The sequence below is a fragment of the Theropithecus gelada genome, chromosome 19, assembly GCF_003255815.1.
Source record: "Theropithecus gelada isolate Dixy chromosome 19, Tgel_1.0, whole genome shotgun sequence".
In the NCBI taxonomy this organism is placed as follows: domain Eukaryota; kingdom Metazoa; phylum Chordata; class Mammalia; order Primates; family Cercopithecidae; genus Theropithecus; species Theropithecus gelada.
The window spans coordinates 31,078,554-31,106,205 of record NC_037687.1 but is presented as its reverse complement, the minus strand read 5'-3'; the positions used below and the strand labels follow the sequence as shown (position 1 = coordinate 31,106,205).

The 27,652-nt window shown below is 56.7% G+C and overlaps 3 protein-coding genes across 6 annotated transcripts in view; 2 read left to right on the top strand and 1 right to left on the bottom strand.

Moving 5' to 3' along the window:
• On the bottom strand, positions 1–18,648 carry PRPF31 (pre-mRNA processing factor 31). 2 transcript variants are annotated; one of them, XM_025368265.1, is made up of 14 exons: positions 18,236–18,648; positions 15,558–15,742; positions 15,379–15,439; positions 12,287–12,370; positions 11,632–11,729; positions 10,709–10,815; positions 10,339–10,508; positions 9,609–9,766; positions 5,692–5,781; positions 2,962–3,089; positions 2,784–2,856; positions 1,966–2,094; positions 1,783–1,881; positions 1–427 (listed from the first exon to the last, which is right to left on the bottom strand). In XM_025368265.1, exons 2-14 carry the CDS (start codon positions 15,732–15,734, stop codon positions 302–304), a joined length of 1,500 nt encoding a protein of 499 aa, XP_025224050.1. In that variant the 5' UTR covers positions 15,735–15,742; positions 18,236–18,648; the 3' UTR covers positions 1–301. The 2 variants fall into 2 exon arrangements, with proteins under 2 accessions (XP_025224050.1, XP_025224049.1); XM_025368264.1 differs by lacking the exon at positions 18,236–18,648 and adding exons at positions 16,396–16,586; positions 17,120–18,232 and having other exon boundaries at positions 1,783–2,094.
• Positions 1–27,652, top strand: part of LOC112613072 (leukocyte immunoglobulin-like receptor subfamily B member 3) — a 130,377-nt gene that overhangs the window by 90,651 nt on the left and 12,074 nt on the right. The window lies entirely within an intron of this gene.
• Positions 18,310–27,643, top strand: TFPT (TCF3 fusion partner). 2 transcript variants are annotated; one of them, XM_025368286.1, is made up of 6 exons: positions 18,310–18,811; positions 19,442–19,700; positions 22,419–22,489; positions 26,230–26,299; positions 26,381–26,599; positions 27,491–27,643. In XM_025368286.1, the coding sequence occupies exons 1-6, from the start codon at positions 18,789–18,791 to the stop codon at positions 27,608–27,610; spliced, it is 762 nt and encodes a 253-aa protein (XP_025224071.1). In that variant the 5' UTR covers positions 18,310–18,788; the 3' UTR covers positions 27,611–27,643. The 2 variants fall into 2 exon arrangements, with proteins under 2 accessions (XP_025224071.1, XP_025224072.1); XM_025368287.1 differs by lacking the exon at positions 18,310–18,811 and adding an exon at positions 18,993–19,027.

Sequence of the window (27,652 nt, the reverse complement as noted above, 5' to 3'; positions counted from 1 at the left end):
ACAGATCTTGATAATGTCCTTTTAATTGTACTCTTTTCAAAAAAGCATCTCCTTTCTCAGTTAAAATAAAACAGACAAGGCATGATGAAGACCGGCTCTAGCCCACACCAGGCAGTGACCTCGGTCCTGGGGGAGGCCAGGCCGGGCTCTTCCAAGGCCTCCTTCCTGGGGAGCCCAGCACTGGGGCCGGTGGCAGGGCAGGCTCTCCCTGTCAGAACCCCCAGCCCCGATCCCAGCCCTTCAGAAGGACTGGGCCTCTGTGTCCCTTCAGTGGGAAGCCACCTTGGACACAGGCAGTCATTCAGGTGGACATGAGGCCACTCTTCTCGCCCTTGACCTTGAGGAACTCAGCCATGCTGGAGAAATACTTCTGGTTGGCCTCAGCCACCTTCTTCTCTGCCGCCTGCGGGTTCACAATCTCCAGGCCCTGGGCAGGTGAGGGAGACAGGATGGTGGGTTGGGTGAGGAGAAGGCCCCAACTGTGACCCATCAGAGCCCCCCAGGCCCTTCCCCGTGGTACTCAGGCCTTGGGTGGGCATGAGACAGTTTGCCTGTCCCTGGAGTTGCCCTGTCTTGGGAGGTTCTGACTCAGTGGGTCTCGGGGGAGAGGCTGGGGAGGAACCAGGGCGCCTAGATTTGTACGAAGTTCCTCAGGGGTGCTAAAAACAACCGACGCTTGAGCACAGCCAATCCTGCCCAGTTTCTGCATGAGGAAACTGAGTCCCTGGGGGACGTGGCTGGCCCGAGGTCCCAGCACAAATCACACCAACACCACCGACGATCACAGTGGCCAGCGATGGGAGCCAACACCTGGCTGGCACTTCCTAAATATTTTCAAGGCAACAGGGCAAGCCCCTGTCTCTAAAAAAATAAATAAATAACAGGACCCAGTCATCGGGCTCCAGTGGTGAGCCCAGTGCCAAGTGCTTCCTGTGCATTCTTTTCAGTCCTGAGCACCTCATGGCAGAGGAGGGGAGGCTTGGAAAGGCACAGCCACTGGCCTCATCTTCTCAAAGAGGCCCTCCCTGGCTGCTCCAAAACGAGAGCTCCCCGTCCCACCTCCTACCTCCCACCTCCTCCCCTCCCTGGCATTTCCGCCTTCTACTACATTGGGCATCCTACTGAGCTGTCTGTGCCCGGCCACCCACTGGCTCCCTGAAGGTAAGACTTGTCTCTCTCATTCATCGCTTCATCCCCAGAACTGGGAACACCGATGGAACTCAGTAGGTGCTCCACAGACATCCGCGGACTGAGCAAATGAGCTCGCTGCTGTCTCGCCCCCATGTGCAGGCTCGTCTTGCTCTGTGGATGGTAAACCGAGGCTCCGACGATACGGTGACTGCCATGCTCCACGCCACTCACTGCTGACTGGCTGGGGCCTGGACCCACACGTGACATCCAAGCCCACCTAGCCGGGAACTTTCTTGAGTGGGGTCCGGAGGTTACCTTAACCGCCCTGGCCATTTTGAACTGGAAGGCCTGGAGGCTGAGCAGTGTAACCAGCTCACGGCCCCACAGAGAGGAACTGGATGCCCTGGACACAGCCGTGGGCCTGGTTCTAAAGCGGTGCGTGCTCACGAGGACTGCTCAGCACTGGTCTCTCGTCTCTGCTGACCTCTTCCTGTGTGCCAGGAGCTGTCTACGTCCTCTGAATACCTCGTCACCACGCCCTCCATGACAGCCCCGTGAGGGGACTCATCCTGGCCGGCTTCACAGGGGCAGAGGGCAAGGGGCCTTGCCAAGGTCTCGGGGCTGGGGACAGAGCCGGCCCAGGACAGGTACCTGGAGTGGGGTGAAGGCCACGCTGGAGGCCGTGCCCGAGGAGCGGTCGCGGATGGTGGACTTCCCGCCGTACACGACGCTCTGCTTCTGCAGGGTCCGCTGTGGGGAGGACAGGGAGGCTGCAATCTGGGCTCCCCCCACCCTGTGTCTCAGTCCCCAGCCCCACCCAGGTCTGGCCCATACCTGCAGCGTCTTGGAGATCCTCGCCTTGGTGGCCTCGTTGACCTGCGTCTGCCGCACGCGCCCACTGCCCGACTTGCCCAGGTGGCCCAGGCTGAATCCCAGGTCCTCCTGGTAGGCGTCCTCCTCAATCTAGGAGGAAGGGGAGGCACCCTGCAGTTCAGTGACCAGGCCCTGCCCTCCAGCCACTGAGGCACCCCCTCGGCCAGCTGGAAGCCCAGCAGTCACCAGCCGGCTGGTCCCACGGGCACCTGCTCAGGTACCCACTTGGCCCGGCTGAGGCCTGAGGGCCCCCACAAGCGGGGGATGCTGGGGAGCCTGAGAGGGGCCGGGTCCTAGCACTGCTCTGTGAGCTGAGTCAAGAGGCCATTCCTTCCTTCCTCGTGTGGATTGGGGGGTGTCAGGAACCAGAACAGGTTTCATAGGATGAGGTGGCCTCTGAGTTGGGTCTTGAAGGACCAAGGGGGATGATGTTGGGATAACAGAGGAGACTGGCAGGGCCCAGGAATGGGGCGGCCGTGCGGCAGGGCACTGCAGAGCCTCTGGGCAGGGAGGAACCGGCCAAGGAGCCTGGGGCGATGGGAAGCTGCAGGGGCTCTAAGCGCAGGAGACACAGGCTCCCAGGGTTACAAGGGTCACTTCGGGGCTGAATGGATGGAAATGAGAGTAGAGGCTGGGGGATGAGGGAAGAGGCTGGGACTGGGACAGCACCCTAGACATGAGCCAGGGCCACAGGACGAGAGGAGGGATGGTGGCAGGAGGCAGAGGGCGGTGGCGGCTGGCTGCCTGTGGGGGTGAGGAGGGCGCTGGGGGAGTCTGACCTCTCCAAAACTCATCCGGTTGGCCTGCTTCCGGATCTCTGTCAGCCCCAGCCGCTCCTTCATCTTGCGGTACCTGGGGACGGTGTGGGCGGGCGGTGCCAGGGAGTCAGCTGGGAGGAGGACGCCGGCCTCTCCCCTCCATGACCCCCACGCCTACTAGACCCCCAGGGCCCCTCACCTGCGGCCGCCTCGCTTCTTCCGCTGCCCATCCAGGGGCGCAGGCAGCGGCTTCACCTGCTTCACGGGGGGCGGCTCCTGCCACTTGTCGAATTTGCGTTCGATCTCATCCTTCAGTTCGTAGCCCACCTGGGGAGGGCGAGGGGGAGGTCCTGCAGCTGCTCACGTGCGCCGCCCACCCAGACCTCCTCTGTCCGCCGTCCGCCTGTCCACCGAGCAGACAGACCGCCCACGCCAGGGCTCCGTCCCCGCTCCGGGGCAGACAGACCGCCCACGCCAGGGCTCCGTCCCGGCTCCGGGGCAGACAGACCGCCCACGCCAGGGCTCCGTCCCCGCTCCGGGGCTCTGGGTTTTCAGTTCCGTCAACAACCGGATGGCCTCATCTCGGCTCAGACCTCTCCTCTGGGATTTTTTTTTTTTTAAGACAGAGAGTCTTGCTCTGTCGCCCAGGCTGGAGTGCAGTGGCATGGTCTCAGCTCACTGCAAGCTCCGCCTCCCGGGTTCAAGCGATTCTCCTGCCTCAGCCTCTCGAGTAGCTGGGACTACAGGCACCCGCCACCACACCCGGCTAATTTTTTGTATTTTCAGTAGAGACGGGATTTTACCATGTTGGCCAGCCTGGTCTCTAACTCCTGACCTCGTGATCTGCCCGCTTCGGCCTCCCAAAGTGCTGGGATTACAGGCGTGAGCCACCATGCCCAGCCTTCCTCTGGGTTCTGTACCCTGTAAACAACTGTCTCCTTGACATTGGGATCATTAACAGGTCCTTCAAACGTAACAGGGCCAAGCAGAATTTCTGCTCCTCCTCCCCAGCCTTCCACCGTCTGCCTTTCTTCTCCCCGTACAAGCAAACGGCAACGCCCGAGAGCCGGGCAGCTGACTCCACTGTCTCTCTCCCACGCCGCAGGTCCCCAGGGGCTCCTCCTTCAGAACCAATACCAAATTGGCCCCCTTCAGCCCCTCCACTGCAGCCAGCGTTCGCCCCGGGATGCGCAGCCTCCATGCTGCCTGCCCCTGGATTCCGCCAGGGCCTCGCCTCTCTGGTCCAGGGCTCGCTGCGCTCCAGCCTCAGGGCCAGTCATTCCCCCTGCTTGGAAGACTCTTCCCCCGAGTATCCATGTGCCTTGCTCCCTGGCTTCACTCAGGTCTGGGTTAAACCCTCACCTCCTCAGAGCCCTGGGTCTTCCCTGACATCCCAGTTAAACCCTCAACTCCTCAGAGCCCTGGGTCTTCCCTGATATCTCAGTTAAACCCTCACCTCCTCAGGGCTCTAAGTCCTCCCTGACATCCCAGGTAAATCGGCACCTAATGTCGCCCCCAGCCCAACCCCCTTTCTTTTTCTTCTTGGTGTTGACTTAGCACCGCTAGACGCAGGACAGATTTCACCTGTTGACCGTCTCCTCGACCCGGCCCCAAGAAGAATGTCCCTGCCACGGGGCAGGGCTCCTGTCTGTGCTACTCACAGCTGCACCCCCCACACCCAGACCAGGGGTGAGATGGGGAGAGGGAAAGGAGAAGAGGGGGACACGGAACACCTGAACGCCATGCCAGGCTGGGTGCTTGGCAAACAACAGTTCACAAGACAGAAAATGTGTCTCCTCTCCCGAGTACGTCTACCAAGGAAGACAGAAAGTAACTGAACAATTACTTGAATAACATCCCCTGTTGCAGCGGGGACAGATCCTGGTGCGGAAGACAAATTATACCCCCACCAACACACACACGCCCAAGGAGGTCCATGTTCTAATTCCCAGAACCTCTGAATGTCACCTCACAGGGCAAAAGGGACGTGAAGAGATTAAGAAGGATATTAAGGATTGTGAGCTGGGAAGACTATCCTGGACCATCTGAGTAGGCTCAGTATAGCCACAAGGGCCCTTAAAATACAGGGGGGAACAAAAACAGAGGCCAGATATGAGACAGAAGCAGGGTCAGAGAGAGGTCTGAGGGTGCTATGTAGCTGGCTCCGCACACAGAGGGAGGGCCACGAGCTAAGGGGTGCCAGTGACCCCTAGAAGCTGGAAAGACAAGGGAATGGATTATCCCTTGACTCCCCCAGAAGGAACCCTCCGGGCTGACACCCTGACTTCAACTCAGTGATAACTCATTTTAGACTTCTGACCTACAGGACCACAGATAATAAACCTGCACTGTTTTTTTATTTTGTTTTGTTTTGGTTTTTTTTAGATGGAGTCTTGTTCTGTCACCCAGACTGGAGTGCAGTGGTGCAATCTCAGTTCACGGTAACCTCTGCCTCGCTGGTTCAAGCGATTCTCCTGCCTCAGCCTCCTGAGTAACTGGGATTACAGGTACGTGCCACCACATCTGGCTAATTTTGGTAGAGATGGGGTTTCACCATGTTGGCCAGGCTGGTCTCAAACTCCTGACCTTGTGATCCGCCCACCTCGGCCTCCCAAAGTGCTGGGATTACAGGCGAGAGCCACCGCGCCCGGCCAAACCTGCACTGTTTTACGCCAGTAGGTTTGTGCTACTTTCCAACAGCAGCCCTAGGAAACGAACCCACTGGGGAAAGGGCGCCTGCCCCAGGGAGGGTGGGCAGAAGCACTGCCTCTGCCTTGGTGGACAGTGCTTGCTGGGGTGGGTGCTTGCTGGGGTGGGCTCCCTGCTGAGGGCTCTCCCCGCAGAGACACTCCAGGCCCAGAGGAAAAGATGCCCGGCCGCCCCTCACCTTCCCCTCCTCACCTTCCCCCCCTCACCTTCCCCCCCTCACCTTCCCCTCCGTGCTCTCGTGGAAACTGTCCACACGGGCTGCCAACGTGCACTTGGCAGCCACCAGCCGGGCCGCTTTCCGCCGGAGATCCTGGAGCAATGGAAAACGGGGGTGGAATCTGTGTGAGACAGACAGATAGAGGTAATAGCAAAGCAACCACGGGCACTTCTCCTCCAGCTCTACCCTGGGTCCCGGAAGGGGGCTGTCCACCCGTGGGCTCTCGAGGCGTGTGCTCCTAGCTCCCACTTCACAGGAAGAGGGGATGAGGGCAGGGCACAGAACCACGTCCCAGCTGGTAAGTGGCAGAGTCAGGTAAGGATGACAGTAAGACACGCTGACGAGGACAGTGGTGACTGTGGAGACGCCGGAGGGGGGAGTGCGCTCAGCCTGGATGCCAGCCCCGTGCTAAGTATGCCCCTCGGATCATCTCATCAAATATGCAAATATCAGGCTGGTGTGATCATTGCACCCCCTTTTCAGATGTGGAAACCAAGGCTTCAAGTCATGTGGCCGGAAAGACAGCCAGCAGGTGATGGAGCCAGAGTTCCAATCCAGACTGCAAACAGAGCCCAGCTGTCAGCCGCAGTGCAGCGATGGCCAGCCCTGGCCTCCCTTACAGGCCTGTGATGTCTACGGCCTGTGCCTGGACTGATGTGAGATGGGCAAATGAGGAGGCAGAGGCCTGGTGACAAGACACCAGGCTCCCTGGGGCAGGTTTAACCCACATGCCTCGGGCTGTGAGGCGGTGGTGATGGCAGGAGTGCAGTGAGGCGGCTGGAGCCCCGAGCCCCAGGCCCACAGTCCTGGGTTCTATCGCCCGCTCTCCCTCCTCCCAGGATGGGGCGACCTGCCAGCCTCCCTGGGTGTGTTCCAGTAGCAGTGCCTGACCTAAAGAGTCACAGAAAAAACCAAAAAAAAAAAAAAAAACCTACACAGGCCTGGGGGGTGGGGCCAGGAAACAACCACCTGGCCTTGTCCATCAGTGCTATTGTTCTCCCCATCCCTGGGGGAGGCCGGGCAGGGCACAGGGCCATGAGCCTGAGGTCACCTGCCACAGTCGGACACAGCAGGGTCTGGACCCAGGCCTGAACCCAGGCCTGTCTGTCCCAGAGCCTGTCTTGCTTATGTTTCTGTTTTTTTCTTTTTTTTTTTTTGAGACAGAGTCTCACTCTGTCGCCCAGACTAGAGGGCAGTCGTCTGATCTTGGCTCCTGCAACTTCCATCTCCTGGGTTCAAGCGATTCTCCTGCCTCAGCCTCCCAAGTAGCTGGAATTGTAAGTGTGCGCCACCATACCTGGCTCATTTTTTTGTATTTTTAGTAGAGATGGGGTTTCACCGTGTTAGCTAGGATGGTCTTGATCTCCTGACCTCAGATGATCTGCCCGCCTCGGCCTCCCAAAGTGCTGGGGTGATAGGCGAGAGCCACCACTCCCGCCTCCTGGTTATGTTCTAGGCCCCTACTTGTGACCCTCACAACAGCAGCGTGAGACGCGCCTGAGACGGGAGGTGGAGGATGCTGGGAGCGACCCCGAGGGGAGGGACCCTGGCTCTGGGCCGGACTGCCCAGACTCAGACCAGCTCCACCGCCTGTGGGGTCCCGGACTGCCCAGACTCAGACCAGCTCCACCGCCTGCGGGGTCTCGGACAAGTCTGACTTTCGGTGCCTCGGTTCCCTCATCTGTGAAATGGGTGGCGGGGGTGTCGAAGGAGCAGAGGAGAAACAGGATCTCCCTTAGAGAGTTGTGAGGACTCGCGGTGGCTCAAGCCTGTCATCCCAACACTTTGGGAGGCCGAGGCGGGCAGATCATGAGGTCAGGAGATCGAGACCATCCTGGCTAACACGGTGAAACCTTGTCTCTACTAACAATACAAAAAATTAGCCAGGCGTAGTGGTGCGCACCTGTAGTCCCAGCTACTCGGAGGCTGAGGCAGGAGAATGACATGAACCCGGGAGGCGGAGCTTGCAGTGAGCTGAGATCCGGCCACTGCACTCCAGCCTGGGCGACAGAGCGAGACTCCGTCTCAAAAAAAAAAAAAAAAAAAGAGAGTTGTGAGGACTCAATGAGATCACCAAATGTTTCCAAAGCTCCACTCACAGCCAGCTCTGCTTGTTGCGCGTATTCCCACCACTGCTATGACTAAAATGCCTTCTGATCATAACCAGTCGTCAATGTTTTCTTTTAGTCTGCTTTTAAAAACTGCAAACCTGGCCGGGCGCGGTGGCTCAACCCTGTAATCCCAGCACTTTGGGAGGCCGAGGCGGGTGGATCACGAGGTCAGGAGATCGAGACCATCCTGGCTAACATGGTGAAACCCCGTCTCTACTAAAAATACAAAAAACTAGCCGGGCGTGGTGGCGGGCGCCTGTAGTCCCAGCTACTCGGAGGCTGAGGCAGGAGAATGGCGTAAACCCGGGAGGCGGAGCTTGCAGTGAGCCGAGATCGCGCCACTGCACTCCAGCCTGGGTGACACAGCGAGACTCCGTCTCAAAAAAAAAAAAAAAAAAAAAAAAAAAAAAAAAAAAAAAAAAAAAAAACTGCAAACCTGTTTAGACAGCTTAATTTCATTACCACGAATGGGAGATTATTCAATAAAAATAAGTATGCAGTGATTAAAATAAAAACCACCGTCTTTGTGTCACTGAAATTCATGGTCTGTGCCACTGAAGGGAGATGATCTGTGTTCTAGGAGACATCAGGAGGATGATGTGAAACTCGCTGCCACAGAATCAAATGATACTGAAGATGACAGTAACAGGAATAACACTGGCAGCGGCTCCGTGTAGCAGAGAATTTCGCCTTGCCCAGGAAGAGGTTTGGCCTTTGCCCAGGGGTCCTGGGTGGTGGTCCTTGCTGGCTGGGGCCCTGGGGTAGCCACAGTGTGGTTTAGGGTACCTGGGGCTGGCCACGCAGGAAAGTCCAACCACATGGTTCAGCGTGGGGGCTCTGAGTTATGGGGCATCACCTGACCTGGAGACAGACCAGCCACACGGCAACACAGTCATGTCTACACAGCAGAGCCACAATAAAGACTGAACACCAAGGCCCAGGCAAGCGTCCCTGGCCCAGGCTGAAGTGCAGTGGCGCAATCTTGGCTCGCTACAACCTCAGCCTCCTGGGCGCAAAGTATCCTCCCATCTCAGCCTCCCAAGTAGCTGGGATGACAGGCAAGCGCTGCCACACCGGGTTGATTTTTTATTCTTGTAGAGACAGGGTGTTTCCAATCCCATTGGAATCAAGACAAAAAAAAGAGTCGGGGTCTCACTATGTTGCCCAGGTTAGTCTTAAACTTCTGGCCTCAAGTGATGCTCCCGCCTTAGCCTCGCAAAGTGCTGGGATTACAGGTGTGAGCCACCGTGCCCCGCCAGGCTGGCGGCCCTGTGTGTGTGCTGTCAGGCATCGATGCTGGGAGGGCGATGTGTCCTGACTGCAGGGAGAGGACACATCGCCCTCCGAGGTTAGTGACCTCTCCTGCTCCTCCTGTGTGTCTCTCCCTGTGGCTAATGTTAATTTGTTATAAACTATAGTCCCCAGCACAGCAGCCCTCAGGGGGTTCCGTTTCTTTCCAGTGACGGTGGCCTTCGGAGCAGCTGCTAACCCAACGCTGCTTGTCGTAAGCCAGGCCTGCCTTGTAAGGGCTTCATCTGCATTGAGCCCTCGTCCCAACTCATGAAGCGGGCGCTGTGCTCCCATTTGCGAGGGGAGGAGACTGAGGCACAGGGCACTCACGCCTCTTGCCCACAGTCACCCGACAGGTGTGATGCAGAACCCTGGCTCTCACATCCCATGCTACTCTGTTCCCGGCTCCTGAGTGCTACTGTCAGCTGGGCCAGATGGTGGGGGTGGCTGCTCAGGCCGTCTGGGCAGGCAGAAGGCTCCAGGGGACCCGGGGGAGGGGCCGTGACGCAGTGGGCTCACCGGGGGCAGGGACTGCACAATGTCACTGTGGTAGATGTAGCCGGTGTGGGGCAGCACTGAGGTAGACGAGAAGCCCGACAGCGTCTTGCGCTGGGCCCCGAGCAGCATGATGTTGCAGGCGGGCATCTTGGAGAGGTTGGTCAGGCCGCCGGCCACACCTGCGGTGGGAGGAGGATAGGGGCGGTCAGAAGAAAGCGGGGGAGGTGGGGGTGCGCACATCTGCCTGGGGGCTCAACATGTGCCAAGCACCTTTACATGAGGTTCTGGCTGGATTCCTCGGTGGCCCTGCCAGGCGGGTGACCTGGCCCATTCCGCGAGGGGCAGACGCAAAGGAGGCTCAGAGAGGGAGGGCAGCTGGCCTGGGGTGCAGGGAGGAGGCCCCCAACAGGCAACTGACCACCACGTTTGTGCTAAGCCACACTACCCCCATTCCAGGGATGTCTGTGTTTTGGAACCATTTTCACCAAACCAGGAGCTCCCTGACAACAGGGCCTGGGTGTGGTCATCTCTGGGTTTCCGGCACAGGGGAGGGAGGACGAGCTGTGGGTGAGTGTTTCTCCCAGACGAGGCTTTGCTGTGGGCCAGGCTGGCTGCCCTCTGTGATGTCCAGGGAGACGGGGTGCTGAGGCCCAGGTGCCAAAGTCCCCATTCTATAGAAAAGGGAAGCAGCTTCCCCCAGATCACAGTGTCAGCAGAGCCTCGCTCTACGGGACCCAGCCCGGGGCCTCACCCATGATCTTGGCGGCCGTGGACGCCCCAATGATGATGGAGAGGTTGGGCGCGATGAAGGACATCCGGGACTCCACGTACTCGTAGATGCGGTGCTTGGAGGCGTTCAGCTCCAGCGCCATGTCACAGGCCTCCTCCAGCCGCTCCAGCTCCTCCTCCGACAGCTGCTGCCTGCAGGGGCGGGTGGGCCCAGCCTCCTGGGTCTCCCGCCTGCCTGGTGCCCAGTCCCCACCCTCTCAGTTCTGTGTGTGTGTGCGTGCGTGTATGTGTGTGTGTGTGTGTGTGTGCGTATGCCCACCTGCGTGGGTAGCTTCAGCCTAATCCCCAGTCCCACTGGCCTGGGCCCGGCGCCTCCCTCCCAGCGGACATACCCCTGGGTGGTGGAGGCGGTGACGCTGACGACCATGATGGTGGCGTTGGTGAGGATCTGCTGCAGGTTCTCATTGTTCTTGCACTTGTCCAGGCTGTTGCCCAGCTCCTGGGCGCGAGCAGAGAAGACAGGGGAGGCTCAGGAACTCAGGAAGGCTTGAGAACCTCTCTGGCTCTGCACCTACTCGGGTCTCTTCTCGGGGACACTGGGAAAGTCAGGGTCTCCACACTGGGGGCCTCTCCTGCCTCCACCGCCTGAAGCATCCACACCGTCTGCTCTGCTTTGGAAGCGGAACCTGGGCAGAGCAGCGTCTGGGAAGACCGCGGCCTCACAAGCCTCTGCCTGTGTCAAGTCGGAGCACAAACCCGCGGCCTCGCTTCCCTGCAGGGGCTTCCCCCACCACCATCCTAATCCTTTCCCGGACACACGTGGGGACCGCCTCCTCTCCCTGCCCTCACGTGCATCCGCCCCTCTTTTCCGAAACCCTTCCTTGGCTTTCTCATAAGACCCAAAGGCTCAGTGTGATCCGACCTCTTCCATGTGCCCTCCTTCCCCACTTCACTTCGTCCCCGCTTGTTCCCTCAGGCTCTCCATACTTAAGACATCTCTCTCCCCCAAATCTCCGCGTGCCTGCCCTGTGTCAACCTTCGGATGTCAACTCCAATGCCACCGGCTCCGACCACAGCGGAAGCAGCGCGGGTCAGGCCAGCGGGGAAGCCCTCTCGGGAGACTGGGATAGGAGGGGAGCCCCGAGAAAGTCCCATCCAGGCTCCGTCCCTCCCACGCTGGGCAGAGCAGGCCACTGAGCCTCCGTCCACTCCTCTCCTTCATCTCCAGACCCCGAGGCCTCTGGGGGCGGGTCCGAGAGTGAGCCCTGCCTGCACCTTCACACCAGGAGAAGCACCCCTCCTCCTCTGCTCTCACCTTGACCGTGCGGATGTAATCCAGTGCATTGGGGACCAAGGACTCCAGTTCAGGGAATCTCTTCGAGTACTTATCCCGGATGAACTTATGGATGATGTCTAGGGTAAACGGGACAGGCGGGTGTCAGGTGAGACGGGAGGCAGACTCTGCTGGTTGGCCCTAACACCCACGTCCCCTTCTTCCTTTAGTAACTGAAGCCCTGGCTTGTAGCCTGGCATACGGGCACCAGCATACAGGCTCCATTTCTCAGCCACCCTTACCACTAGGTGTGACCAGGGGAATTAGTTCTGGTCTGTAAAATGTGAGCTGCAGTGACATGTTCTTAAAAAAAAGAAGTGCCTTGCTGGTGGGAATGCAGAGGCGACGGCTGGATGTGGGGCAGTCCCCTCGCACCACGAGGCGGGTGGCCGACCAACAAAATGGAAAGGGCTGGGGCCTTACAGGCAGCCAAGCGGCCACGCCATCCCCGAGTGCTCGCTCAGACTCATATGCGAGGGAGAACGCACTTCCTTCTTACTTACACCACTCCGTTACAGCAGGTGAACCTCCATCTGAGCTTGGGCTCAGCGGCAGGACCCTGGGAAAGGCCCGTGGGGAAGGGAGGGGGCATGAGGGGCGTCACAGAGGGCAGTCTCCGCCTCCCCCCAGCACTCACTTAGCTCGTTTTCGATCTCCACGGTCAGGTTGTTGGCATCCACGATGACGCGGTATTCAGGCGCTGCCTCCACCGGTCCCATCACTGTGAGGACACGGAGTGGCATGGGTGTGAGGATCTAAATCCCTACCCCCTCTCGGGTCCCACAGCTGGGGGAGACGGAGGATGAGGCTGGGAAGGGTCAGGAAGGAGGGGCTGAAGAGTAAACCAGGGACAGGCTGACGTCTGCCTCCCAGATCCTGCAGCTGGAGGAGGCGGAGGACGAGGCTGGAGGGGGTCAAGAAGGAGGGGTTGAAGAGTAAAGCAGGCGACAGGCTGATATCTGCAGACATCCCTGAACTTGTGTTCCTGCCTCCAATCCCTCTCCCTCCACACCAGTCTAGACTTGACCCTACCTGCCCTGGAACTGACCGTCCGTCTGAAACCTCCTATGGCTCCCCATAGCCCCAAGGCTAATGACCAAGTCCCTAGACTGACATTCAAGGCCTGCCCAACTCCAGAAGCTCTGCAGGGACCAGTGCTGTGCCTGCGTTATCTATACCCACACCCGAGTACTCAGGACAGCACCTGGCACACAGGGAGCTGCCCAGTTCCTCTCTGCTGACTCAGCAACTCTGCGGTCTGGCCTCCCACCCTTCCCACCCCATCCTCTCATCCAGCCATAAAGGACTGGTCACAGTGCCCCAGACACCCACTCCTCTTGGCCTTTTTTTTTTGAGATGGAGTGTCACTCTTGTTGCCCAGGCTAGAGTGTAGTGGCACGATCTCAGCTCACTGCAACCTCCGCCTCCTGGGTTCAAGTGATTCTCCTGCCTCAGCCTCCCAAGTAGTTGGGATTACAGGTGCCCGCCACCATGCCCTGCTAACTTGTTTTGTATTTTTAGTAGAGATGGGGTTTCACCATGTTGGGCAGGCTGATCTCGAACTCCCAACCTCAGGTGATCTACCAGCCTTGACCACCCAGTGCTGGGACAACAGGCATGAGCCACCATGCAAGGCCCCTCCTGGCCTTTGCATATGCTGTTCCCTCTTCCCAGAGCGTCCCTTACCCCATGTCTATTTCTGGAAAACCCTTCTTTGTGCTTTAGTAATAAGAGGCCAGGCACAGTGGCTCACACCTGTAATCCCAGCACTTTGGGAGGCTGAGGCAGGAGAACTGCTTGAGCCCAGGAGTTCAAGAGCAACCTGGGCAACATAGAGAGACCCCATCTCTACAAATAATTAAAGAAAAAAAAACTAGCCAGGCATGGTGGTGTATGCCTGTGGTCCTAACTGCCTGGGAGGCTGAGGCAGGAACACCTGAGCCCAGAAGGTCAAGGCTGCAGTGAGCTGTGATCGTGCCACTGCATTCCGGCCTGGGTGACAGAGTGAGACCCTGTCTCAAAAAACAAACAAAAAGATGTTGTGTTTAAATGTCATACAAATACTAACTGTCTGATGTCACAGCCAGTAGACAGCAGAGCTCAGACCTGACCCCAAGCAGGGTGGCTTCAGAATGTGTTCCTAACCCTGATGCTCAAACGGCTCTTTAAGTCCTTAAGACTCCAGCAGTGACTCAGAATCCTTCCCTCCCTTTCTGGGAGGATCAGACGCCTCCTCTGTGTACCCGCAGCACTTGTGTACCTCCAGTAAACGGGGACTGCCACCTGCTTGTGAGGTGTTTCACGTCTTCCTCCCCCACCAGACACCAGGTGTGACAGGGTCTGACTCCATCCCTGAGCCTGACCTGACATCAGGAAATGTCACTTTCTGTGTCCCATCACTCTCTGGATGGAGAAATTCCTCGGCCTGGCATCTGGAACTCTGCAGGATCTGGCGCGCTCCAGAGGCTGCCCTCTCTCTCCAGATGCCTGAGGCCCCGGGCCTGCCGCTGCCTGGGCCTTCTCCCTTTCTTTGCCTGGCACATGCATTCACGCTCTAGAGTCCAATTCAGCTATCGATTCTTCCCTGGCACCTGGGGCAGGGTCAGCCAGTTCCTCCTGTGGCTCCAGTGTCCCCAGCCTGGTACCACCCGCCGACAGCTGTCTGGAACCTGGCCTGCCTCTCCCACTAGACCTTCAGCATGTTGAGCGCAAAGACCCGGGCGATTCAACTGGGTGCCCGGGTGAACCTTAAAGCAAGCAAGCAGTGAGTCTCCCAAAACTCTGCCCTCTCACTACACTTCTTCCCCCAGAAACCTCCCATGGCTTCCTGTTGTCAACAAATTCCATTCAAGAAGAATGGGAAGGCTGGGCATGGTGGCTCACGCCTGTAATCCCAGCACTTTGGGAGGCCGAGGTGGGCGTATCACTTGAGGTCAGGAGTTCGAGACCAGCCTGGCCAACATGATGAAACCCCGTCTCTACTAAAAAATACAAAATAGCCAGGCGTGGTGGTGCACACCTGTCATCTCAGCTACTCAGGTGGCTGAGGGAGGAGAATCACTTGAACCCGGGAGGTAGAGGTTGCAGTGAGCCAAGATCACATCACTGCACTCCAGCCTGGGCAACAGAGGAAGACTCCGTCTCAAGGAAAATGGAAAAAAAAAAAAGAATAGGAATGGTAACAGGACTGCCCTCCTAAGAGTGAGTCTGAGCACTCACGAGATAAGCTAGTATTCTCTCAATTTGGAAGTGAGAAAAGGTTTTAGGTGATTCTTTAATATATCTATTTTTATACGGTGACTTTGTCTTTGCAAATGATACCAGTTTTCCATTCATGGTAGCAATTTGCTTCCTTCTTAGATAAATTTAAGAGAAAAAGTCCCAGACTCAAAGAATATGTTAAGCAAATAATAGGACAAGTGGCTTATAGATGTGGCAAAAACCCTATAACCGGTCATGTGAATCAGTGAAGTCTGGGAACCCTCAAGCTAAGTCCCAGCATGACCAGGCTCAGCATACAGAAAGGATGTAAGATGCATGAGCTTTGCAATGCAGTATATGTTTAGTGGAAAAGGGAAGGGGTTGGGGAGAAACAAAAAAAAAAAAAAAAAAAAGAAGGCTCTGGAAAAGGCTGAGGGGGAGATATACCCAGCCACAAGCAGCCAGGGAGCCTAGGGGCCTGGCAGGAGACATAGGAGATGGGGAAGGGCAGAGAGTGGGAGGAAGCACCTTCTGAAGCTTTGGCTTGCTTGCTGATATACTCCTCAATCTTCATCATAATCTCAGCAAACTGCAGGAAAGGAGAGGAGAGTCAGAATCCAGGACTCTTCCAAAAGAAGCCTGTGTCACACCCTTCTGGGAGATTCTGTCTAGAGCCCCCTGGCTAGGAATGCCTCTTGTCCTCTTACCATCTTACTGTCCCATAGCTTGGCGATGGTCTTGACCGAATCCCCGGAGAGATCCAGCTGTGTCTCCTCCTGCACATCCTCGATGGCTGGCTCCTCCTCTTCCTCCCCATAGCTTCCTCCTTCCTCCTCTTCTGCTGCCTCTTCGAGATCAGCTAAGAGCTCATCTGCCAGAGACATCCTGAGGCCTGTGGGGAGGGAGAGCAGGGTTCCCTAAAAACTTGCCCCGACAAAGTCCCTCCTTATTACTGGCGATGATTCTCCCCCAGAAAACCCTGGTCCTTCTTTATGAACCCCAGTAGCGTGCAGGCTCCACGACGACAGGTGCTTTAGTTTGTTTTGTTTTGTTCACTTTAGTTTGTTTTGTCCAGCTCCGACCTGTGTAAGACACAGCACACCCCTACGACCGCCATCTTGCTAAGACTTACCGGAACCAAGTGGTGTAGATTCCAAATGCATTTGCAAACTTTTTTTTTCCTTTCTTGCCTTTAGCCTTGAAAACATACTCTGAAATTCTTTGTTTCCCGCCTTTCCCACTAGACACTGTCTTGTACTGATGGCTTATCCATGTGCTTACTTAGAAGTTCCAGGGGCTAATCTTTGTTTATTTTTTTAAAGATGGAGTCTGGCTCTGTCACCCAAGTTGGAGCACAGTGGCACAATCTTGGCTCAATACAACCTCCACCTCCTGGGTTCAAGCGATTCTCCTGCCTCAGCCTCCCGAGTAGCTGGGATTACAGGCACCTGCCACTACGCCCAGCTATTTTTTTTTTGTAGAGTCAAAGTTTCACCATGTAAGCCAGGCTGGTCTTGAACTTTTGACCTCAAGTGAGGGACCCACCTTGGCCTCCCAAACCATTGGGATTACAGGCGTGAGCCACCGCGCCTGGCCGCAGGGGCTAATCTCGAAACAAACTAGGTATGGAAACCCAGCTGCAAAACTCCAGAGATTACGTCAAGGCGATCAGTCTAAAACCTGGCCATTACTGACATGATTCCAGCCCATGCTCCAGGTGGCTGTCTCAAGACAGCCTTCAGAGAAAGACACACATACCCTGTACCCAGCACCATTCCTGTATGCCTCCGATTCAGAGTTCCCCCTTTTAAGCCCCTCTCCCCGGCCTACAGTTTGAAACGGTCTTTTAAATACATTAGCTTGGCAATTTCTCATCTGCGACCATTTGATCAATAAAGCTTTACTTTCACCATCCCTCACTTCTCCTATTCTAGCCTCTGAGTAGCAGAAACTTGAGTTGGTTACATTATCAATTTCTTCCCACCTCCAGATCTTTGTACAAGGAGTCCCTTGTAACTAAGGTCACTAAGGTCGTTCTTTCCTTCGCTTTGTTTTTTCTTTTCTTTCTTTTTTTTTTTTTTTTTTTTTGAAACAATGTCTTGCTCTGTTACCTAGGCTGCAGTGCTGTGGCGCCATCATAGCTCACTGCAGCCTCGACCACCTGGGCTCAAGCGGTTCTCCCGCCTCAGCCTCCCGATAGCTGAGATGACAGGCCCACACCAGCACACCCGTCTAATTTTTAAATTTTTCTGTAGAGAGGGGGTCTCACTGTGTTGCTCAGGCTGGTCTCAAACTCCTAGGGTCAAGTGATCCTTTCGCCTGGGCCACCCAAAGTGCTGGGATTACAGGAGTGACCCCCCGTGTCTGGCTCTCCTCACTCCTTAGCAGCCCGGCATCTCTTCAGCTTTCAGCTCTCACATTCCACCTCCCTGACCCACGGGCCCGCTTTAGACTAGAGGAGGTTGCTTTGTGATACGTGTCCCGCAGGCTCTGCGTGTCTACAGTAAGGCACTTCACACATTTGTGATTAATGAAGTAATTATTTGATAAAGCCTGTCTGCCAGGCATCAACCAAAGCTCTAAGAGGACAGGGAACAATTTTTGCACCTGCCACATCCCCAGGGCCACACCATGGTAGGCGCATATTAAGACTTTTGGGTAAACAAGCTGTAAAAGGCCGGGTACGATGGCTCATGCCTGTCATTCCAGCACTTTGGGAAGCCCAGCCGGGTGGATCACCTGAGGTGAGGAGTTCGAGACCAGTCTGGCCAACATGGTGAAACCCTGTCTCTACTAAAAATACAAAAAATTAGCCGGGTGTGGTGGCAGGCGCCTGTAATCTCAGCTACTCGGGAGGCTGAGGCAGGAGAATCGCTTGAACCCGGGAGGCGGAGGTTGCAGTGAACCGAGATCGCGCCACTGAACTCCACCCTGGGCAACAAGAGCGAAACTTCGTCTCAAACAAAACAAACAAACAAACTTGCCAGGCGCGGTGGGTCACGCCTGTAATCACAGCACTTTGGGACGCCGACGGGGGCGGATCAAGAGATCAGGAGTTCGAGACCAGCCTGACCAACATGGGGAAACCTCGTCCCTACTAAAAATACAAAAATTAGCCGGGCGTGGTGGCGCGCGCCTGTAATCCCAGCTACTCTAGAGGCTGAGGCAGGAGAATCGTTTGAACCCTGGAGACGGAGGTTGCAATGAGCCGAGATCGCGCCACTGCACTCCAGCCTAGGCAACAGACCGAGACTCCGTCTCAAAACAAACAAACAACAACAACAAAAAAACCAAGCTGTAAAGGCCCGCCTTCCTCCTCACACACTTCTTCTCCCAGACCCAGGAGTCCGGCCTCCCGCTCCCCGCTCGTCTCCATCACACTCACCTCTCCTCTCCGCGCACCACTGTTTCTAGGAAATAAGCTTTCCCACAGCGTTCGTCGCTCACCGATGACGTCTCATGCTCGCGCCGTTATAGAGGTAAAGCTACGCTCTGATTGGTCCCCGCTCGCGTTCCTGGCCGCGTTTGAAACAACAACTTTATTAGCACCTGGCACTAGGCGGAGAGAGGCGGTAAGCAGCGAGGAGGAAAGGGGCTAATCGAACTCACGGCCCGCTGTGGACCAATCCTGCTAAGCGGAGAATTGCTGTGGCCAGATGACGGGGCGTCGAGACAGGAAGAAAGACGTTGGCAACTCAGAGGACTGGTTGCGACGTTAGACAAGAAAGCAAGGCCTTTAAGCAGGGATTCGGGTTGGACGTCGGGGTGGGCCAAAGCGAAGCCGGAAATAGGAAACTACAACTCCCACAAGGCCTAGGGCCACGTCCCGCCGTCCTCGGCCCCTGAGCCTGATGGGACAAGTAGTTTTGCGAACGGCTTAATCTAGAGATTTAAGAAGTTGGAAGCTAAGAGGCCCGGGGCTTCCGGAGGTCGCGGAGATGGAATTGGAGCAGAGAGAAGGGTAAGTGGCTGAGCCCTTGTGAAAAACTGCGAATCCCAGAAAACAGCAGCTGCATTGTGTGCAACCATATGACCTTTTACACTGAGGTCTGATGGGGGTTGTAGTTCATGCAACTGCTTTACCTTAGAACCCTTTTATGGACTGGGGTCTGGACTGGTGCATCCTGAGGGAGGAGAAGGCTAGGGGTTTGGACTGCTGGATCTGAGAGACGAGGAGGTTGGAAGCCAGGACTCTTGCGTCTGGTTGCGGATTGGGGCTTGGACTCCCTGGGTTCTTGGAGAGAAAAAGTCTGGAGGTGTGGACTCTTGGATCCTGGGAGGAGGGGGTCAGGGCTTGAACCCTGTGGGTGCTACGAAGGAGGGGTTGGGGACCTGGTCTCCTGGGTCTGAAGGAGGAGAGCTGGGGGCCTGGATTCTACGGTCTGAGGGAGGAAGGGCTGGGGGCCTGGATCCCTGGGTCTGAGGGAGGAGGGGCTGGGGGCCTGGATTCTAGGGTCTGAGGGATTAGGAGCTGGGGGCCTGGACTCCCAGGTCTTAGGGAAAAGGGGCTGGGGTTTGGGCTCCTGGTTCAGTGGGAGAAGGGACTGGGAGTCCAGGATCCAGGGCCCCTGACCCTTTCCCTGCCCCTCAGGACCATGGCAGCCGTGGGCTTTGAGGAGTTCTCAGCGCCGCCGGGCTCGGAGTTGGCGCTGCCTCCCCTATTTGGGGGCCATATCCTGGAGAGCGAGCTGGAGACAGAAGTGGAGTTTGTGTCAGGGGGTCTGGGGGGCTCAGGGCTCCGGGAGCGAGATGAAGAGGAAGAGGCAGCCCGGGGTCGGCGGCGGCGCCAGCGGGAATTAAATCGCAGAAAGTACCAGGCACTAGGTCGGCGCTGCCGGGAGATCGAGCAGGTAGGTGAGTGCGGATCCCCGTGTTTTGGGGTCCCCTGGCGTAAACTACCGCCCCCCGCAATCTCTGCCTTTCCACATGCCCAGCCTTTCTTGGCTTGCTGAAGGAATCCTCCACTTATATGTATATTCACTCATTTAGCATGCATTATGTGTCTGGCCCTGTGCCAAGGCCCTGGAAGCCCCATCTCCCGTGGAGCTTCCCTGACAACTCAGATGGGTCCTCCGATGTCTCCTGGGGGGCCTCTCAATGGTGGCACCGCTCACAGGTGAAAGCCCAGGCTCTTCACATCTCCCATACCCCTGCCAGGATTCACTCCTCTCGACTCATTCATTCTGCCTCTTGCATGTCTCTGGACCCTTCTCCTTCCCTCCATCCCCACGGCTGCCAAATCCAAGTCCAGCTGTCTGGGCTGAATGACTGCATCAGCCTCCTTGCTGAGAATGAGGGTGGGCCAGGCGCGGTGGCTCATGCCTGTAACCCCAGCACTGTGGGAGGCTGAGGCAGGCAGATCACCCAAGGTTAGGAGTTCGAGACCAGCCTGGCCAACATGGTGAAACCCCGTCTCTACTAAAATACAAAAAATTAGCCGGACGTGGTGGTATGTGCCTGTAATCCCAGCTACTTGGGAGGCTCAGGCAGGAGAATCGCTTGAACCCAGGAGGCAGAGGTTGCAGTGAGCCAAGATCGCACCACTGCACTCCAGCCTGGGCAACACAGTAAGACTCCGTCTCAAAACAAAACAAAACAAAACAAAACAACAACAAAAACCTTCACAGCTTTTTATGATATATTCTCCCACACCAAGTCCTTTCAGGACTAATGTTCTGTTGCATGGCCTGGAGCGGTTTTGAGCAGGGGAGGGATGGAGTCAGATCTGGCTTAAGGAAGATTCCTCACGACCCCTGTGGAAGGCAGACCACACGGAGGAGGCCTGGACTGGGAGAGCGAGAAACTGAAGCCATCATGTTTCCGGAGACGGAGACAATGCCTGAGTGAGGGCGGGCGGTGGGTGCGTCCTGGGAGTGAGGCTGGTCTTGAACTCCTGACCTCAAGTGATCCACTCACCTTGGCTTCCCAAAATGCTAGGATTACAGGCATGAGCCACCACACCTGGCCTCAACTCTTGATGACAGTGTTGTGAAGTTCTGTAAGGAGGGAGGCTAGAGGCCAGGGGCATATTCCAAACCCTGTTTAACAGATGGACACCAAGGCCCAAAGGGACTCAATTGGAGCCTCTGCTCTTAATCCACCCCCAGGAATAGATTTTTTCTGTTTTACTAGCGTAGAAAATCAAGGCTCAGAGAGGTTAAGTAATGCACCCAAGCTCAGAGCTCAGCAGTGGCAGATCTGAGATTTTTTTTTGAGACAGGGTCTTGCTCTGTTGCCCAGGCTGGAATGCAGTGGCATGACTGTGGCTCACTGCAGCCTCAACATCCTGGGCTCTAGCAATCTCAACCTCCAAAGGAACTGGGACTACAGCCACCAAGGCCAGATGATTTTTTTTTTTTTTTGTAGCGTTGGGGTCTCACTCTGTTGCCCAGGCTGGTGTCGAACTCGAGTGATCCTCCTGTCTTGGCCTCTCAAAGTGCTGGGATTATAGGCATGAGCCACTGTGCCAGGCCAAAGCTGAGACTTGAACTCCAGTCTTTTTCTTTTTCTTTTTCTTTTTTTTCAGATGGGAGTTTCGCTCTTGTTGCCCAGGCTGGAGTGCAGTGGTGTGATCTCGGCTCACCACAACCTCCACCTTCTGGGTTCAAGCGATTCTTCTGCCTCAGCCTCCCGAGTAGCTGGGATTACAGGCATGCGCCACCACACCTGGCTAATTTTGTAGTTTTCTTTTTTTTTTTTTTTAAGTAGAGACGGGGTTTCATCATGTTGACTGGGCTGGTCTGGAACTCCTGACCTCAGCCTCTCAAGTAGCTGAGATTACAGGCATGCGCCACAACATCCGGGTAATTTTTGTATCTTTAGTAAAGACGGGGTTTCACCATGTTGGCCAGGCTGGTCTCGAACTCCTGACCTTGAATAATCAGTCCGTCTCGGCCTCCCAAGGCATTAGCCACCGCGCCTGGCCTGGTGTGTTTCGACTTAATGGGAGGTTCGGGGTCTCTGAGCAGGTAACAGTTGACTTAAGACTTGGAGTGGGAGGCCGGGCGCGGTGGCTCAAGCCTGTAATCCCAGCACTTTGGGAGGCCGAGACGGGCGGATCACGAGGTCAAGAGATCGAGACCATCCTGGCTAACACGGTGAAACCCCGTCTCTACTAAATAATACAAAAAATTAGCTGGGCGAGGTGGCGGGCGCCTGTAGTCCCAACTACTCGGGAGGCTGAGGCAGGAGAATGGCGTGAACCCGGGAGGCGGAGCTTGCAGTGAGCTGAGATCCGGCCACTGCACTCCAGCCTGGGCGGCAGAGCGAGACTCCGTCTCAAAAAAAAAAAAAAAAAAAAAAAGACTTGGAGTGGGGAGTGAGCCGTATGGACAGCTGGGGAGAGGGTCCAGGTAGAGGAACAGCATGCGGAAGGCCCCCACGGGAGGGCACTCGGGACTGTGGCATGGTGAGAGGGGAGCCGGAGGGAGGGGAAGGTGGAAGGACCTCAGCCCACACGATGGTCTTTGACCAGTCTCCCCGGAGCCTAGTACGTACCCCATTAAACATCCGTTGAACAAATGAACGGGAGCCGTGGGATCCAGCTGATGGGAGTTCCCACCCCACAGGTGAACGAGCGGGTCCTGAACAGGCTCCATCAGGTGCAGAGGATAACTCGGAGGCTGCAGCAGGAGCGGAGGTAACCCCTTCTCCGTCCCCTCTGGACCCCTAAGCCTCGGCTCCCAAACACCCCCAGTCCCTCTGGTCTCTCCCCACTCCCACGTCCGCCCAACCCTCACAAGCCACAAAGAGGAGAGGCAGGAGATGAGGGCCGGGGGCTGAGGCAAATGGAGGAAGAGTGCGTTGGGTCTTGGAGGAGAGAGCTGAGCACTAGGACTGAGGGAGGGCCGGGTCCAGGGGACTGCACGCCGGGACTGAGGGAGGGCCGAGGGCCGGGTGCAGGGGGCTGCGCGCCGGGACTGAGGGAGGGCCGGCTGGAGAGGGCTGCTTCTCCTGAAGGGAGGGAACAGCACGATGGAAGGCACAAAATGCAAGCTTTTTTTTTTTTTTTTTTTTTTGCGGTGTGACTCTAAGCAAGCAGTGTCCCTTCTCTGAGCTGTTTCCTATCAACTAAGGGCAGTGCCAGTATCATGAGGCTGCGGCGGGGTTAAGCCGGAGCTTCCCACTGTGCATCTCCACAAAACCTGCCCCGGTGGCTGCTGCCCCTGCCACTCACAGTGTCCCTGTCCCAGCAAAATGGGAGCAAGCCTGGTAGGAAGGGCTCCACGTTGGTGAGTCAACCACGGTTCTCATCTCGGTCCTCGGCTCAGGCTCGGCACAGTGACCCAGGGCTACGTGCTCTTCCCTGGAGCCCATTCTTGCCATCCTGGTCACCCGGCAGCCTGGGGTCTCCTGCCTTTCAGGCTGTTCCTTCTTGGCCGCCTTTGCTAGTTCATCCTCCTTTCCCCAAAGCTGAAACCTGCGGCTCCCAGGGTTCCTCTGTCCGCACCTGTGCTGTCCAGCACGGTAGCCGCCGGCCACGGGTGAGATTTTCACCTAAGTTGAAATAAGAACTCTGTCACTCTTGCCACACACCAAGTGCTTAGGAACAGCCATGGGCAGCCACTGGCTGCCGACTTGGACAGCAGATCAGAACACGCCCATCCTCTGGGAGCACAGCTGGGTCATGCGGGTCAACCACTTTAAAGGCCACCTAGGTCGGGCACAGCGGCTCACACTTGTAATCCTAGCACTTTGGGAGGCCAAGGCGGGTGGATCACGAGGTCAGGAGTTCGAGACCAGCCTGGCCAACACAGTGAAACCCTGTCTCTACTAAAACTACCAAAAAAAAAAAAAAAATAGGTGGCACACACCTGTAGTCCCAGCTACTTGGGTACTCGGGAGGCTGAGGCAGGAGAATCCCTTGAACCCGGGAGGCGGAGCTTACAGCGAGCCGAGATCGCGCCACTGCACTCCAGCCTGGGTGACACAGCGAGACTCCGTCTCAAAACAAAAACAAACAAAAAAAAGTCACCTAAATGCAGCCGACTTCTGAGTTCCATCCACAGCTTTCTGAGTCCTGTGTTCATTTGTCCGCCGCCTGCTGGACAGCTGTCCTGCTTATCCACCGTGCATCTGAAGTTGACCTTGACCTTCCCCCACATCTACCCCGTGTCAGGGAATAACTCCACTTCCACTGCCTCGAGCACTTTGCTTGTTTCTCTCAGCCCCACGTCCATCCATCACAACCCGTCGCCTCCACTCCTAGCATACATCCGGAACCCCGCCTCTTCTCACTCCTCCTCTGCCACCAACCTGGGCCTGGGGACACAGCCTCTCGCATGGATTACTCCTCTCTGGCCTCCCTGCCTCTCCTTTGGCCCCAAGTCTCCTCTTAAAACAGCCTGGGTGAGCCCCACCTTTCCCTGTTTGTACCTTTAGTCAATTCTTTTTTTTTTGAGACTGAGTCTCGCTCTGTCACCCAGGCTGGAGTGCAGTGGCGCGATGTGGGCTCACTGCAAGCTCCGCCTCCCGGGTTCTCACCATTCTCCTGCCTCAGCCTCCTGAGTAGCTGGGACTACAGACCTTTAGCCAAGATTTTTAAGATCAGGAGAGTTTATGAAAGGGATCAGCGTCCTTTCAGGTTAAAACATGCGAGAGTTAAGGAAGCATCTGTGTATGCAAAGCCTCCCTGAATAATTGAGGACAGCTAAGTGAGAATCAGGCTTTCTGCACTGTTGGCCCGGAGCCCAGCCCCGTGGCTCTCCAAGTGTGGCCCCTGGACTGGCAGCATCAGTGCCACCTGGGAACTTGGTGCAAATGCAAGTTCTCAGGCCCCGCCAGGCCTGCTGTATCTGAAATGTGGGACTAGTCCTTCTAACATGTGAGACAGACCAGGCCCCTCCTCTGCTCCTCTGCGGTGGCTCTCCGCTGACTCGGAGTAAAGGCGAACCTCCCGCAGCAGCCGACCAGGCCCTGCCTCAGAGGGCCCCTTACGCCCGCCCGCCTGCACTGGAAACCAGGCGCGTGTGCTCTGCACCCACGTCAGGGCGTCTGCACCTGCCGCTCCTTCCGCCGCTCCCTCGCCTGCTTGGTGAGGCGTCCGCCACCATCCTTTTGAAGTTCCAAGCCCGGTGTCACCTGCCTTCTTCCCACTTTCTGACCTGTTGTGTTGGGCTGGTTTGCTTATTGTCTGTCTCCCCTGCAACCCTGACTCTAAGCACAGGCGCCTTTGTTACCCGATGTGTCCTTGGCACAGTCGCTGGAACAGCACACAGGGCAGAGTGGGCGCTCGGTGCATGTGGAACCAATGAGGTCTGTGTGAAAAACATCCTGGCCGGGCGCGGTGGCTCACGCCTGTAATCCCAGCACTTTGGGAGGCCGAGGCAGGCGGATCACCTGAGGTCAGGAGTTGAAGACCAGCCTGGCCAACACGGGGAAACCCTGTCTCTACTAAAAATACAAAAATTAGCTGGGCGTGGTTGCAGGTGCTTGTATTCCCAGCTACTAGGGAGGCTGACGCAGGAGAATCACTTGAACCTGGGAGGTGGAGGTTGTGGTGAGCCGAGATCACACCACTGCACTCCAGCCTGGGCAACAGAATGAGATTCCACCTCAAAACAACAAACCTGCCCAGGCGCTGGTGCGGAGGAAGCATCCCATCAATTAGAGCTCTAAAACTAAGGATCTGCCGGGCGCGGTGGCTCAAGCCTGTAATCCCAGCACTTTGGGAGGCCGAGACGGGCGGATCACGAGGTCAGGAGATCGAGAGCATCCTGGCTAACACAGTGAAACCCCGTCTCTACTAAAAAAAGTACAAAAAACTAGCCGGGTGAGGTAGTGGGCGCCTGTAGTCCCAGCTACTCAGGAGGCTGAGGCAGGAGAATGGCGTGAACCTGGGAGGCGGAGCTTGCAGTGAGCTGAGATCCGGCCACTGCACTCCAGCCTGGGTGACAGAGCGAGACTCTGTCTCAAAAAAAAAAAAAAAACTAAGGATCTCTGGAGGCAGGGGCTGGGGAAAGAAGAGAAGGGGGTGTTGATAAGAGGCGAGGTCATTAGGAGCATTCTGCACTCCCCTCTTCAGTGATCAATAAAAATGACAACTCACATATCAACGTTTACTGAGTGCCGACATCACAGTAAGTACAGAAATCGTCTGGTGTCACTACTTCAGTGTCACCACTGCGACATCCAGCCCAGTTGAGGGTTTCATGTCGTTGCAGAGCAGGAAACAGCCTCAGAATGGTCATCTTGTCTTGCTTGAGGTCTCAAGGCTGGTCAAGGGCGTGGCTCCCAGGCCTCCAGTGCCAGAGCTCAGGACCGTCTGGGTCCAGGACAGCTTTGGTGTTGAGTGGGGTGAGAGCTGAGCTCTATCCTGTGGCCCTTTTCCCAGCTGCTAGGAGGTAACTTACTCCATTGGTGGCTTCTCCCCCTGAGCAGGTTCCTCATGAGAGTGCTGGACTCCTATGGGGATGACTACCGGGCCAGCCAGTTCACCATTGTGCTAGAGGTGAGTGTTGGGCCTCCAGGAGGGTCAGGAACTGGGAGCCCAGGACGCAGCCATCACCTACCTCCCCCTCTTCCCCGCCAGGATGAGGGCAGCCAGGGCACGGATGCTCCCACCCCAGGCAATGCTGAGAATGAGCCTCCAGAGAAAGAGGCACTGTCCCCGCCCAGAAGGACTCCTGCACCCCCAGAACCTGGCAGCCCAGCGCCCGGCGAGGGGCCCAGTGGGCGGAAGAGGCGGCGAGTGCCGCGGGATGGACGCCGAGCAGGAACTGCGCTGACTCCAGAGCTGGCTTCAGTGCAGGTGAGGAAGTGGGGGGACTCAAGGGGAGCGACCGGGGCCCCAGAGCTGGCTTCGGTGCAGGTGAGGAAGTGGGGGGACTCAAGGGGAGCGACCGGGGCCCCAGAGCTGGCTCCGGTGCAGGTGAGGGGTGGGGGACTCAAGGGGAGGGGCTAGGGCCAGGGCTGGGCCGAGTCAGGTTCAGGGCTCTTGGGTTTTGGTTCTGCACCCTGAGGGGCCCAGGGCTGGGGAAAGTTGAAGAAAGGAGGTAACCAGGATGTGTTGGAGGCCTAGGATCAGGCAGGGAAGTAGTTGGAAAAAGTGGGGCAAAGGCTTGGGTGAAAAGGAGGCAAAGTTGGAAAGGGAAGGAGGAAGACCTGGAGAAGGAAAAATAGCTAGACAAGGCTAGGAGTAGAGAAGAAGGAAGGATCAAAGGAAGGATCAGAGAAGATGGGGTGGAAGGGAAGGCCCAGTGCGGGGAGGAAAGCTGGAAGAACATCTGGACCCAGGAACACTGGGATTGCTCTGAGGTGTGAGGAGGAAGGTGACTGGCCTAGGAAGACAAGAACGGTGAGGCTGGCCGGGTGCAGTGGCCCATGTCTGTAATCCCAGCACTTTGGGAGGCCTACATGGGGGATCACTTGATGCCAGGAGTTTGAGACCAGCCTGAGCAACATACTGTGACTCCCATCTCTACCAAAAAGAAAAAAACATGTTAGGCATGATTGGCATGTGCCTGTAGTCCCAGCTGCTTGGGAAGCTGAGGTGGGAGGATCACTTGAGCCTGGGAGGCACCACTGCACTCCAGACCCTGTCTCTTTAAAAATCAAAACAAAACGAAAACAAAAATGGTGAAGCTGATGGGATTTTCTGGATTCTCAGGCCTATTAACACCTTGTTCCTTCTCTCCTGCAGATTAAGGTCGAGGAAGACTTTGGCTTTGAAGCAGATGAGGCCCTGGATTCCAGCTGGGTTTCTCGGGGTCCAGATAAACTGCTGCCCTACCCAACTCTGGCCAGCCCAGCCTCTGACTGACCCATGCCCAGTAAACTGAGCCCACACTCACCCTGGCCACCG

What these genes read in the sequence shown, in the direction of transcription:
- PRPF31 (XM_025368264.1), bottom strand. Translation starts at nt 15,734, where the DNA reads ATGTCTCTGGCAGATGAGCTCTTAGCTGATCTCGAAGAGGCAGCAGAA. An exon ending in GGAGATCGAAAACGAGCTAA is followed by an intron (nt 11,730 to 12,286) that starts GTGAGTGCTGGG and finishes CGTTTACCCTAG; the next exon opens with ACATCATCCATAAGTTCATC. An exon ending in ACCGCCTCCACCACCCAGGG is followed by an intron (nt 10,509 to 10,708) that starts GTATGTCCGCTG and finishes CCGCCCCTGCAG; the next exon opens with GCAGCAGCTGTCGGAGGAGG.
- TFPT (XM_025368286.1), top strand. Translation starts at nt 18,789, where the DNA reads ATGGAATTGGAGCAGAGAGAAGG. An exon ending in AGGCTGCAGCAGGAGCGGAG is followed by an intron (nt 22,490 to 26,229) that starts GTAACCCCTTCT and finishes CCCCCTGAGCAG; the next exon opens with GTTCCTCATGAGAGTGCTGG. An exon ending in CAGAGCTGGCTTCAGTGCAG is followed by an intron (nt 26,600 to 27,490) that starts GTGAGGAAGTGG and finishes TCTCTCCTGCAG; the next exon opens with ATTAAGGTCGAGGAAGACTT.